The following is a 12,399-nucleotide window of genomic DNA, read 5'->3' on the forward strand; positions in this document are numbered from 1 at the left end:
TGCTTTATGTGCATTATTGAGATCGGTGCCTGGCTCACAGTGGGCACTCAAAAAATATTTATGGGTTGAATGAACAAAAATATGTGTGTGTCGATACAGAGAGATATATGCCCAAATCCACTGAAGAGTTGATCTGACTAATGGGAGCTCAATTAACACCATAAAAATCCAGTTTAAAGGAGGAGCAGGAACAGTCATCTTGCTACGGGCCCTATAGCCTTTGCCTAGTTGGGTCAACTGCATTTTTTTATTTTAACAAGTAATAATTACAACAATCTGTTCTCATCTTCCTCAGTGAAACCCCTGGTAAAAATTTAAAAAATAATAATAATAATTAATGAAATTTAAAAAAAAGAAAAACTTGGCAGCTTTTAAAGTCAAGACCCAAATGTCCTAGCAAATGCTTGCCTCTCCCAGGGTCAGGCAGAAACGGCTGCTGCAAAATTTCCACCACAAAGTGTAGTTGGCTCATTAGCTGAGGAAATATGAGGATTCCTGAAACATGACAGCCTCTCACGGCTGGCAGCATGCCTGGGGAGAGCCAGGCCACCCGGAGTGAGCTGAAGCATTAAGTCTACTTCCTCGCAGAAAAAAAAAACTTCTACTAAAGTCCGGTGTAAACCACCAGATAAAGAAATAAGGCCCTAGCTTCTCCACGCTGCAACAGGCCGATTTGCCCTGTACGAGGCAATGGTCATTTAAATTTCCTGTTAAACCTTCAGCCAGTCTCCTGTAGGACCCAGCGCTTGGGTGTGCCCAGACTACTAATATGGGACTGATCCAGGATTCCAAAGCTGACTAGAAAGTTATAAAAGGGAAGGGAGGAAAAAAGGAACAAACTGATGGATTTTTCCCCCCATGCTGTGCCAACACTGCCACCTAGTGTTATAAATACATAAAAAGAAAGCTACAAGTAAATACAAAGAAAAGCAAATACAATTGCAATTGCGATTTCCTAAAACTGTATCAACACTGTACCAACTGGTTTTATGCAAAAGAAAAGTGAAGCATGGAGAGGGAAAGCAAGTCGATCAAGGTTATACATCTAGTAAGCAGACAGCCACAGACCGTGAGCCTCTCAATATGGCTGTCTTAACCATTAAACCAAACAGCTCTTCATTCTAAGTATTGCCATGGGGTGATGCAAAATAATTAGAAAACTTGGACCCAGCCATCAGGGAGTTAGGGGACAAATAGAGCTCTCAATGGAAAAAGCAAAATTCAGAGTGTTTTACCTGATCATCAACAATTTTCACATGGAGATTTGTGTCTCTGAAAGTTCAAGTTTCCACCCAGGTGTATGACTGACCAAACAATAGAGTGAGACTCATTCCTATTGCTCCATTCTCTACAGATGTAAATGTGTTCTAATGCAATTCCCTTCACCTAGGGTAATAAAATTACATCAAAAAGGATGCAATTCTGGTCTGAGAAGCCTTCATCAATTCACTTCACTCCTTTGGGTTTCAGTTGCCAGACCTGTAAACATTTTCAATTCCACCTTTTAAAATAATGAACCATCTCAGTTTAGAGAAAAAATTAAAAGAGAAGCACAAAGCCCCGATATTAATATTTTTGTATAAATCATATAAAGCGCTAATTGTGTATTTTACTAAAATGTACTAAAAACAGAAGGTAAAAAAGACACAAACATAAAAAAGCAGTATTTTAAACAATTAGTATAAAATACTTTCCTCAAAAATTTTATTTTTCTAGATGCTTTTGAACACAATATTATTGAATATTTTCTAATTTTACAAAATATCTTGGTTGATTATGGTACTCATTCTCAATGCCATCTACCATTAAGGTAGAAGTTTTATTCAAAATGAGTAAGTAAATTTCTATTCCACTATAGTCACTCACTGACTCCTCTTGCATATATTTAAACAAATTGGTACAAACTACTAAAGTACCATCATTTGAAAACACTTTTATATACGTTGGTTTCCAATGAGAACTGCTATGTGTGAAATATTTATTTTTGTAACAAAACTATATAACAATGAAAACTTTTTAATGAATTTTCAAAATATTTTCTCTATAGCTTATTTCAAAAGGACTTATTTTATTTATAAATTGTCACTTTTATTATGCAAGATTATTAGGTTAATATTTTTATATTTTAAATACCACTAGGAAAACTACAGACAGTCACTTATCAGGGAAAAGATCAACAAATTTGAAATGCTTTTTTCTTGCAAAGGAAAAAATGCATAAAATTTTCAATGACTGCCTAATGTAGTGAAAACAAAGCTATCTAACACCATTGCCATCAAGTGTAGCAAAAAAAGATTTTCATTATCGTTCCTTATCTCATTACAAAGGGTTATTCTACTCTAATAAAAGTCTTGTTTTTAGAGAGTAGTAAAGTGATTGCTAGGGGTTGGGGAGTGGAGGAAATATAAATTGGTGAAAGGTATACATTTTCAGTTATAAGATAAATAAGATCTGAGGACCTAATGTATAATATAGAGACTATAGTTGATAACACTACATTGTATAATTGAAATTTGCTGACAAAGGAATATGCTTGTGTGGGATTCCATGTTATTTTCAGTATGTTATTTCAGCCATTTTAACCTCAGTAGGAAGACTTTCTACCAAACATTTATCATTGTGTGTATTATGTAAAGGACGAATTAAATCTCACTTAACTTTAAATATCAGTGAAAAAACTGTAGAGGTTCTTTATGCTCTTCGTGCTTAGTGTTTTTAAATCTTGCTTGCAAGGTGATGCTATGAGTGAATTGTAATACATAGCAACATGCCAAACGAGGGCACCGTTGTCGAGCCCTGCATAGCGTGGGGCTCCCTTCGTTATGACTGACACAGCCATGAAGATAGGCGCCTGTGTCGACCCTGATGCAAAATACCAAAAAAAGCTTAAATTTTTTTCTTTTGAAACATAAAAACACACAAATGAATGTCCTAATATGTTCTTCCTATAACACAATGGATCATCTTGCACCTCATTTTGGAAACCACTCCCATGAGAAATGAGTTTACGCATGGGCAAACCAGCCAACGGGGAGGTCACAGGAACCACCACTATCACACCGAAATGAAGTCTACCTGAGACTGTTAATGCCATTCTATCATGTCCTTTAGAGATGACCACACATTTATAAATACAACTAAGAAAAATACTTTAATATTTTTAGTCAGAATCATCCTAATATACTTCCACTGAATAAATAGTTGGTAAATATAAAAGTGACTGTCGTATGCTGAGTAATGTCCCCATCCTCATACCTGGAATCTGTGAAAATGGAAAAGGAACTGTGCAGCTATGGTTCAGTCAAGGACCTAGGGATACAGGTGACCTTCTGCTGACAGAGCAGGCCTGTTGACACAAAGGAATTGCATGTTTGAGATGAAGGGATGGATGCTGAAGCTGAACAGTGGGTAAGCTGTGCCGCATGGACCTTCTGGGCATGGAAGGATGGAAAGCGGACACCCCAGTGGATGCCCTCAGGGAGGACTGACCAAACGGAAAGACCAGGCCAGACAGTAGGTGCTGCAGTGAACACGGGCGTAGAAACCAGCGAGAACAAAGCACTTCCTGAGGCCCAGCGCAGGCCCATGACTCTGGCACTATGTAAACAAAGCTAAAGGTCACATGCCAACCATGCGGAAGAAGAATGGATAGGGAAAATCTGGATTCGACTGCCCATCATTTCAATTACAAAAATGTTCATTTCATAGCTGAACTTTATGGTATGAAAACACCATGCTTGCTATTGTGTCCCTAATAAACCTGACACACAGCGAGCACTCAACGAATACTTAAGGTGAACTCAAATAGTGGCAGAGGCTCTTTCCTGTCTTCTCTCTCCTATCCGCTTTCATCCAGCCTCCTCTTCAGCTACGAGCGATATTTCTGTGACTAGAACTTAAACACAGCGAAGGCATCATAGACATCCTAAATGTCATTATACATCTGAACATGAGTGTATGACTAAGGGATCCTAGGGAGCTAGACTGATTTGGAGGTAGAAATGAATTTAAGAGCACACACGGCTTGCAAGCTTGACCCAGGAGTTCTTCTGGCTCTCTTTGATGGATGTCTTCCTGCTGCCTGAGAACAGGTTGAAAGGGAGAATGAGATTCTGACAAATGTAAGAGGAACTCTCTATTTAGCCCGAAATGGCAACAGACAGATCAATGCCTCACATGCGGGTTCGTGACACTGAATTCATTATAGATCTAACAGAGCACTTTTGCTACAAAAAAAAAAAAAAAGTAACAGCAAGTGGCATGCAAAAAATGTGTAAGCTGAAAGCCTTTAATGTAACCTAGAAAACACTGCTGCATCATTTCCCAGATTCTAACAGGCCTCGTCTATGGAATTTTAAATAAATACTGTTTTTTCTCCAACCTAATTTTAATAGCAAGGCGTTGTGATAACTTCTCATAAAATTGTTATGAAAATAGAGTTGAAATATACTTACTATCCATGAAAAGCTTTGAGGATCTTTACAGTGGAAACATTAAAGAACTTCAAACTGAGTTGTCAAACGGACATCAAGACAGTTTCTGGGACAACTAAATGCGTTTTAAACAGTATCATGAGATTATAGAACATAAAATTAATAATCTTAGGTTTAAATTAAATCATAAAAAGATGAGTCTTTAACCGATGATTTTCTTTCATGAATTCTATACATGGGAACCTGAAAACGTATGAGGCTATTTTTCACACTTTATAGTCACAGAGTATTCACAGATTGACCAAGTTTTCAATCTTTCACCTCATTGCCGCCATGAGCTAATCTTTTATATTTGCTGGAATAGATCAAATTTTTTATTGATTGCTCCTCACATGATCCTTACTGGGTATAATCAAAGGAAATATTCTCGTCCCCACCCCTGGTCTTTCTATATTGTTCCTTAAGAAACTCAGTGACTTACTTTTAAGTATGAAAGTAAGACAGGGTCTTCTTGTACAATGCAAATACTCAAATAAATTTCAAGAGAACTTACAAAGACTATAGTAAATGTTGTGGTTGACTCCCCAACATTTACTCCATCATACTTTCATTAACTGGCAGTAGTATATTTTAGAAGTTGATCTCAAATAAGGGGTCCTGATGGCCAAGATATGAGACAACTAGTGGTTCAAAAATGGGCAAATATCGACCAGTGAGAAGACAGGGGTTTTGCAAAAGGTTTCTGGACGTTTCCCTACACACTTAAGAGCAATGAGAAATCAGTCTCTCTTCCAGTGTATATGAACAAGGAAGCATGAAGTCTGTCAGCCATCTTGCAACCATGGCAGTAACTAGCTTTGTGATCAGGCCATTGTTGTGGGTGGCCAATCTGCCTGAGGTGAATGATACAGGTCTTTGATCACATTATTGAACTACTGCATGAACCTCTTAGGTGAGGAAATAAACTTTATATGCAAGTCAACTTGAGCATGTGAGTGAACATGTTAATAGACACCATTTCTTTCTCCTGTATCTACCCAAACCCTTATCTCCAGGCACCTTTAGACTCTTCTGCTACAACCCTGCATTACATCCGAAACAAAACTCATATTCTTTCTCAACAATATTAGTGTCTAAACTACCCTGACTTGAAGACCCAGAATTATTCCTTCATTTACCTTTAGATCCTGTCATGCTTTTGAGCTGTGATCTCTTATCAATCTACTTCTTCTTTTTTGCAGTCTGACCACCTTAGGTCAGAGATTCGCCACTTCATGGATACATTAGCACACATAGCGTACCTAGATATCTTCTCATTCCTCTGCAAAATCAGCCAACTCTACAGTTTTGATGGGAATACACAATAAGGAAGGAATCTCTGGGGGGTTGATCCCCAACTCAAAAGGATCTGCATGCTCTATCTGCTGAGATTACATCTGCTCTTAAAGATGCAGTCCAAATATCAACTCTACTGCCAAGTTGCTTCTACTCCCTTAGTGTAAACGACTCATGGATTCTCACACTGTATTTCATAGCCATGGTCTCTCCCACTTCATACTAGAATCCTTTAGGAAGATACCTCTCTCCTCCATATGAGAATATGAATTGTTTTGTATTCATCAAATACATTCCCAGTACCTACACATTTTATAACAAAAATCTAGATATTGGTTTTTCCTGTCCTGTACACAGGGATTTTAAACACAATTTTTTTTTATATGCCATTTTTATGGGCATGAATTGGGACTTACTTTAACATGCCTTTAATTCTTCTTTATAGAACATAAAGATGGATGTTAAAGTGCTAAATAAAACAAGTAAAAACTCAACCTGACATAACCTATTAAGACATGTCCCTCAACTGTAATAATCACAAAGGAGTTATTATTCCATGCTAATTCATTGGAATCCAGATAGGGTTTTTTTGTGCTAATTCTCACCCCATGATATCAATGAAAATTTCAAGTAAAATGCCCAGATTAAATCCTTGAACAGAACATTTGATTTTCATGCTGTGTTCCTTCCTGAATTTAGCACTGTTGAGGTTCCAGATTTTAACGTGTAAAATCATCTTCTCCCCTTCTCTACATTTATGCCTAACCATAAAATAAAAACATTTGCTTCCTCAAAAATATTGAAGACATCATCCTTTCTCCTTATGCTGCTCAGTGCTCCTGCCCATTGGGGGACGAGTGACAAACACTATCCCTTTTGGGACAGACAGAACGTTAGAATTTGCCACTCACACATGGCCTGGCCCCTCGATTCTTCTCTGAGCTTGTCTTTTGAAGCTGCTTGGCATGGTCCCCATGCAGTCTTCTCTCCTCCACGGAGATAGCCCACAAAAACGGAGGACAAAGAGCTCTTCTCTTTGCTACTCATTTGTTAAATTCAATTCAAGTAGGAGGAAGTAGGAAGTTTCCCAGCACGAATCAAGCTCATATTTTTGATACTTAACCTCTTGTAACAATTCCCAATTGACCCAGCAATTGGGTAAGAGGGGTCAGAATAATCTTACACATAAACATAGGCAATTCTCAAGTGTGTACACTGAAGAAATGAATAGCTACAGAATACATTTGTACACCTATTGCCTCTTTAAGACTACAAAGAGGTAATTTTCAAGAATATTTATTAAAATCAAAACACAGAACGTTCTTATGGCTTAATACGGCATCTAGACAGCAGCAATTTCTGACTCAGTCTCTCTCTGCTTTCCATAAAGCATACATATGAAGACATGGAGAATGATGAAAATTCTTAACACTGAGATCCAACACTAGCAATCCAATGCTAGAAATGGGGGAGGAGGGATATCCATCAACTACCATGAAGCTGAACTATAAATCATAATCTAAGATCAAAGCTTAGTTGAAGCTCGAAATCAGGCAGAGTGACTAAGGCCTGTGCCTTAGCTAAGAGACCCAAAATCTGTGTATCAGAACATGGCAGAATGGACTTGCCACCCAGCTGCCTACGCTGCCTCTGGAGGCGCCAGTGTACTCCAACCCTAGTACCTTTCTTTCCATGACTCTGAGACTCTCCTAGAAACCAAAGAACAGGCAGGGAAGGAGGACCACATGTGCCACAACATACTGGGAAGCACAGTTCTAATTCCTAAAACATTACAGGGAAGGGAAGGCTACAGACTTAACGTGGCCTGCAGATGGCTTTCATGTTCACTATCAGTTCATTTTTCTGAGAAAATAGACAAAAACATTAAGATCATTTAGTTAATAGTTGTTAGGCACTGGGACTTGGGCTAGGTACTGCATACACGAAGGACACCCAATTGAACATCTGAGAAGGGCAATCACTCAACACCAATACATGCACAATCTCCAGTCATCAACTCATTTCTCAGTTTCCTGGATCTCTGGGCTGTAGTTGACACAACCAGTCCCTTCTTTTGTGAAATGTGGTCTTAACTTGACTTCCAGGGCACCAGGGTCTTGGTTCTTCTTCTGCCTCATTGTACATTTTCTGCATCTCTTATCTCTAGTGCTGGAGGACCCCCTCCCCCCCCAAAAAAAATCAGTCCTGAGACATTATCTCTGTCTAGTTAAAATCAGAAGCTAGGTGATACCATACTTCTCTGCTTAAATTCCACCTATATTGCTATGACTCTACATTTCTATTTCCAGCCTGGACTTCTCCATTGAACTCCAGATTTACATAGCCAACTGCCTACTAGATGCAGTCATTTAGCTATCTAGTAGACTATTAACTTCCCCATGTTTAAAAACCAAAGCTCTGATCTCCCTGCCCAAATGTGCTCTATCCACCACCATATCTCTTTTAGAAAATGGCGATCCCAGTTTTCAGCTCTTCGGAACACTTCAGACTTTGACTCTTCCCTTTCTTTCATGTTACATCCAATCCATCATCAAATTGTATCAGCTTCACCTTCAAGATACATGCACATATACACTATATAATCTACCCACTCCTCATTACCGTCCCTGCTCTACGCTGTTAGAGAGAACACTGTTTGCCTGGACAACTTCAATAGACTCCAAACTCATTTTCCTGTTTTTACCTTTGTCCTTCTGCAATTCATTGTACAGAGTGGTCTGTAGGCCTTTTAAAACATGTCCATTTACTTCACTCCTCAGCTCAACCCTCCAGTGTTTTCCTATCCCATTCAGAGTAAGAGTCAAGTCCCATAATGGCCTGCTGACCTGTGCCCTCCCCTCCCCATATCTCCTGCCACCCTCTCTCACTCATTCCATTCCAACCACATGATTGCTTCTTGAACACACCAAATATTCTCCCTCAAGACTTTTGCACTTGCTGTTCTCTATGTCTGGAATACTTCCCCCTCAAATATCTGGAAGGTATGTTCCCTCATCCCTTCCAGCTTTGGCTCAAAGATTAGAGAGGCTGACTCTGAAAACATACATATGTATAAAAGCACTACCAAACTTCTATTTCCAGCACTCATGTATCCTCCTCACGCTGATCATTGGTTCTTCAATGCTCTTATCACAATCTGCACGTCACATTTTCTTTATTTCTTTATCGGTGTCTCCTCTAACTAGAAATCTAAGCCCAATCAGAGCCAAGACTTTGTATTTATTCATTGCTGTACTATAGGGCCTAAAACTGTGTCAGGTACATAAAGTTGGAATAAAAAATATTGAGTGACTGAATCTTCCCTTGCTTTAGATGAAGGAATAAATACTCACGGGTTTATACAAAGAAACTATGGAACCAGTGTCTCAGAAAAGAATCTCTGAAAGATTTTCTAGCAATTTGTACTAACAAAATTATTATCACTAAGTAAAATAAAAACAAGAGAAAACTGTCATAAGAACATACTAAGAAGAAAAATCAAAAGGATAAGGGGAAAAGTCAAAAGACAGAAGAAAAGGAATAACGAAAAGATGTTGAGTAAGAAAACTAAAACCATGTAAGAATTAAAGCTTGTACTAGAGTCAGAACCAAGCACTATGAACAAGACAGAAGTTGAAGCAGGGGTTTATTTATTAATTTGTTCGGCCACAGCATATTGAGGGCTACTACATGTCAGGCAGAGACAAAGCAGCAGAAATTCATTTGTTGAACATGCAATGAGATAGACAAGCCCCTGTGCTCCTTGTGAGAGTCTAAGCTAGTAGCAACTTTCTGGAGGCCATTGTGGCAATATATATCAAAACAGCCTTAAAATGCATAATCTATGAGCCAATAATCTCAGGTCTATTAAAACAATATAAAGAAATAGATATGGTCGTAGAGAGTCCACCATAGAATTTATATTAAAAATATTTATATATATAACTATATTATATATGTTAAAATGTTAAATATTGGAAATAATTGATATGTACACAGTAGAGGAGTTAACAACTAAATACTAATAGCACCAAACAATGGAGCACTATGTAACCATTAACAAAGATAAACAGAAATGATTTTAAGAACATGGAAAAATTCACAATCCGATGTTAACTAAGAATGCAGAATAAATATGTATGAAATTGGTTCAAACATGGAGCTCTTTTCTTTGGAGTTCAGAATTGAAAATTATATTCATTACACTTTAGGTCATTTGATAATTTTCATCAATAAAAACATATATTACTCTATATGTTGATAATCATTAATAAGGAATGTTAAACAAAAGAATTGGACTTAAATTTTTAATTTTTTTCCCAAATTAGAGCTTTATAAATATTTCTAACCTCTTCTAATACAGTTCTCATATCCTAGAATTATTCACTCAATTTTCATTATTATAAAGAACTCAAGTTTATATTTTTGCTCAAAGCATGCTAAAGTTTTGTGTTCTTGCATTCCCATTCCAGATTTCTAAAACCTTAGAGATATCAACATATTCTTTGATGTATAGATGTTCTAAACTCATTGTTATACTCTCCTTTTATAACTGAGGAAGCAAAAGAATAAAGATTTTATCCAAATGACCCAAAAATTCACCCTTTGTCTCAGCTCTTATCATAAAAATATATTACATTCAGAACAACTTTTCATCAAAAATAGTTCCTTGTTAAAATTTTTCAGTAAAAACAATATCAAGATTGTGGTGATAGTTTCATGGGTATATATGTGTGTCAAAACTTGTCATATTATACAATTTAAATATGTACAGTTTATTATATGCCAATTTATACCTCAGTAAAGATACTAAATAAAATATCAAGAAAAGCCACATATTAAAATGACTGAAATGCTTGGAAGGTAGATACGTACAAACACACGCACAGAAGAAAAAGAAGAACCACTCCTTAAATGCATCGGCAAGTTTATTTACAAATGTAGTTGAACAGAAAAGCTTACTAGTTTCTGGAGAAAAGTTCTGGTATACAAACTATGATGATTTTTCATTAATGAGCAACAGCTTTCTACTGGAAATTGCTTAGCGACAATTCTGGTAAAGAACACAGAGCTTTCCTCATCAAGCAAACAAAATTTTTATGAGCTGATTTTTTTTTTAAATCATAATATATAGTTGAAAAGGATACAGAAAGCAAATTTGGGAGTGGATTTTCGTGAAATTTTCCATATGGCTCTGTTTTAACTTAGCATACATTGCAAGAGCAAATAAATGCAATTACATATTTATATTAACTATTTCAAATAATGTTTCAGAACCCTTTTAAAAAAAAACAATAAAATAACCCTCTTCAAAACACCACTGGAAAGTCAAACTAGATCATTATCAGCCTCAAAAATATTTCGAAGTTCTTTTTTCCCATGTGCTTTTAAGATGCTGAACTCAGAAAGGAAATACTGCACTTTTTCCCACACGTAATTACCTTCTTATAAATAAACAACAACAAAAAAACAGGTTCTACCAAGACTATAATGCTCTGCTGTAATCTAAAGAGGCCAAAAAAGTGTTATTCATTTTTTTAAAAAAGAGAGCAAAAAAGACGTACAACACATATTTATAGATCTACATCAGCAGCAACCACCTCTTCTTCTATCTGCAACAGTGCTTTCGTATGGAGGTTTACATCACATGGCGGTTGGCCGTCCAGCTGATCAGGCAAGGAAAGAAGAAAGAAAAGTGCTTAGATTCAGAAACATTGTGATATCGCCACGTGGGATGCATAGCAGTAATCACTCAGAGAATGGCCCCGTGAGGTGGAAAGAGTCACCCTATCACTCACTTAGGACAAAGCTAGGCAAATGACAGCCTCTGGGGGCTAGAATTCTTTGTCTGCAAAAATGGAGTAAGAATTAACTGCTGATATAGAAGTAAGTTACACTCAACTCTCTTTTATTTGTATTGGAGGAGAGAAAAGGCGAATCCATGACGATTCCAAAAATCAATTATAGTCGGCTTTGGAATTTGATTAAAGAGAGAAAAGCACACACACATATACACACTCCCCCCTTACATGCCCAGCCTGATGCTCTCCAACCTCTGGTGGCATATGGAAAGGAAGGACTGAACCACTGGGATGAGAAGGCTCAGAACCCGTTGACAGATAAAAGAGAGTTGACTGGGTTTAAACCGTCTCCAAAGCACTCTTCACATAAAGGGCCATATAAATACCTCTGATTTCAAAAGCAAAAGGTTTTGCTCATACCACTTGTAACACCCTTTTATAATAAGGAAGAAACACATGTTACCAGCATCAAGGTTCAAAATACAAACAGCAGTAATGGTTGTTTTATGTAGCTATAAACAATATTCAACCTCATTATTTTATCCTAGATTTCATAATGCATTGACAAATAGCCATGCTAACACACAAAATAGCATGTGAAGTTTTTGAGAAATTCGATTTTTCCAAAAATGACACTGAAACAACATACAATCAGAATTAATGCTCTCCTTTTTACAATATTGTATATATTGACATAGTAACAAAGCATAGACTGACTACTCTTTATGATCTTTTAAACCAGTTTTAAAAGCTGATCATATTCTAAATCACGTGATCAAAGCCCACTGCTAAATAATTGAAATCAGCTAATAATGAAGGACCAATCCTTA

At 37.0% G+C, this 12,399-nt stretch overlaps 1 protein-coding gene across 9 annotated transcripts in view; it reads right to left on the bottom strand.

Annotated features, from left to right (window-relative positions):
• Positions 1 to 10,678: 10,678 nt before the first annotated feature.
• LMO7 (LIM domain 7) overlaps positions 10,679 to 12,399 on the bottom strand; it is a 180,693-nt gene continuing 178,972 nt past the window's right edge. For all 9 annotated transcript variants that reach the window (XM_016149351.2, XM_016149355.2, XM_036228897.1 and 6 more), the window contains one exon: positions 10,679 to 11,434. In XM_016149351.2, coding sequence (XP_016004837.2) covers positions 11,412 to 11,434 — 23 coding nt within the window. In that variant the 3' untranslated portion in view covers positions 10,679 to 11,411. The remainder of the gene's footprint in view (positions 11,435 to 12,399) is intronic.

The sequence above is a fragment of the Rousettus aegyptiacus genome, unplaced genomic scaffold (assembly GCF_014176215.1).
Source record: "Rousettus aegyptiacus isolate mRouAeg1 unplaced genomic scaffold, mRouAeg1.p scaffold_m13_p_11, whole genome shotgun sequence".
Lineage (NCBI taxonomy): Eukaryota > Metazoa > Chordata > Mammalia > Chiroptera > Pteropodidae > Rousettus > Rousettus aegyptiacus.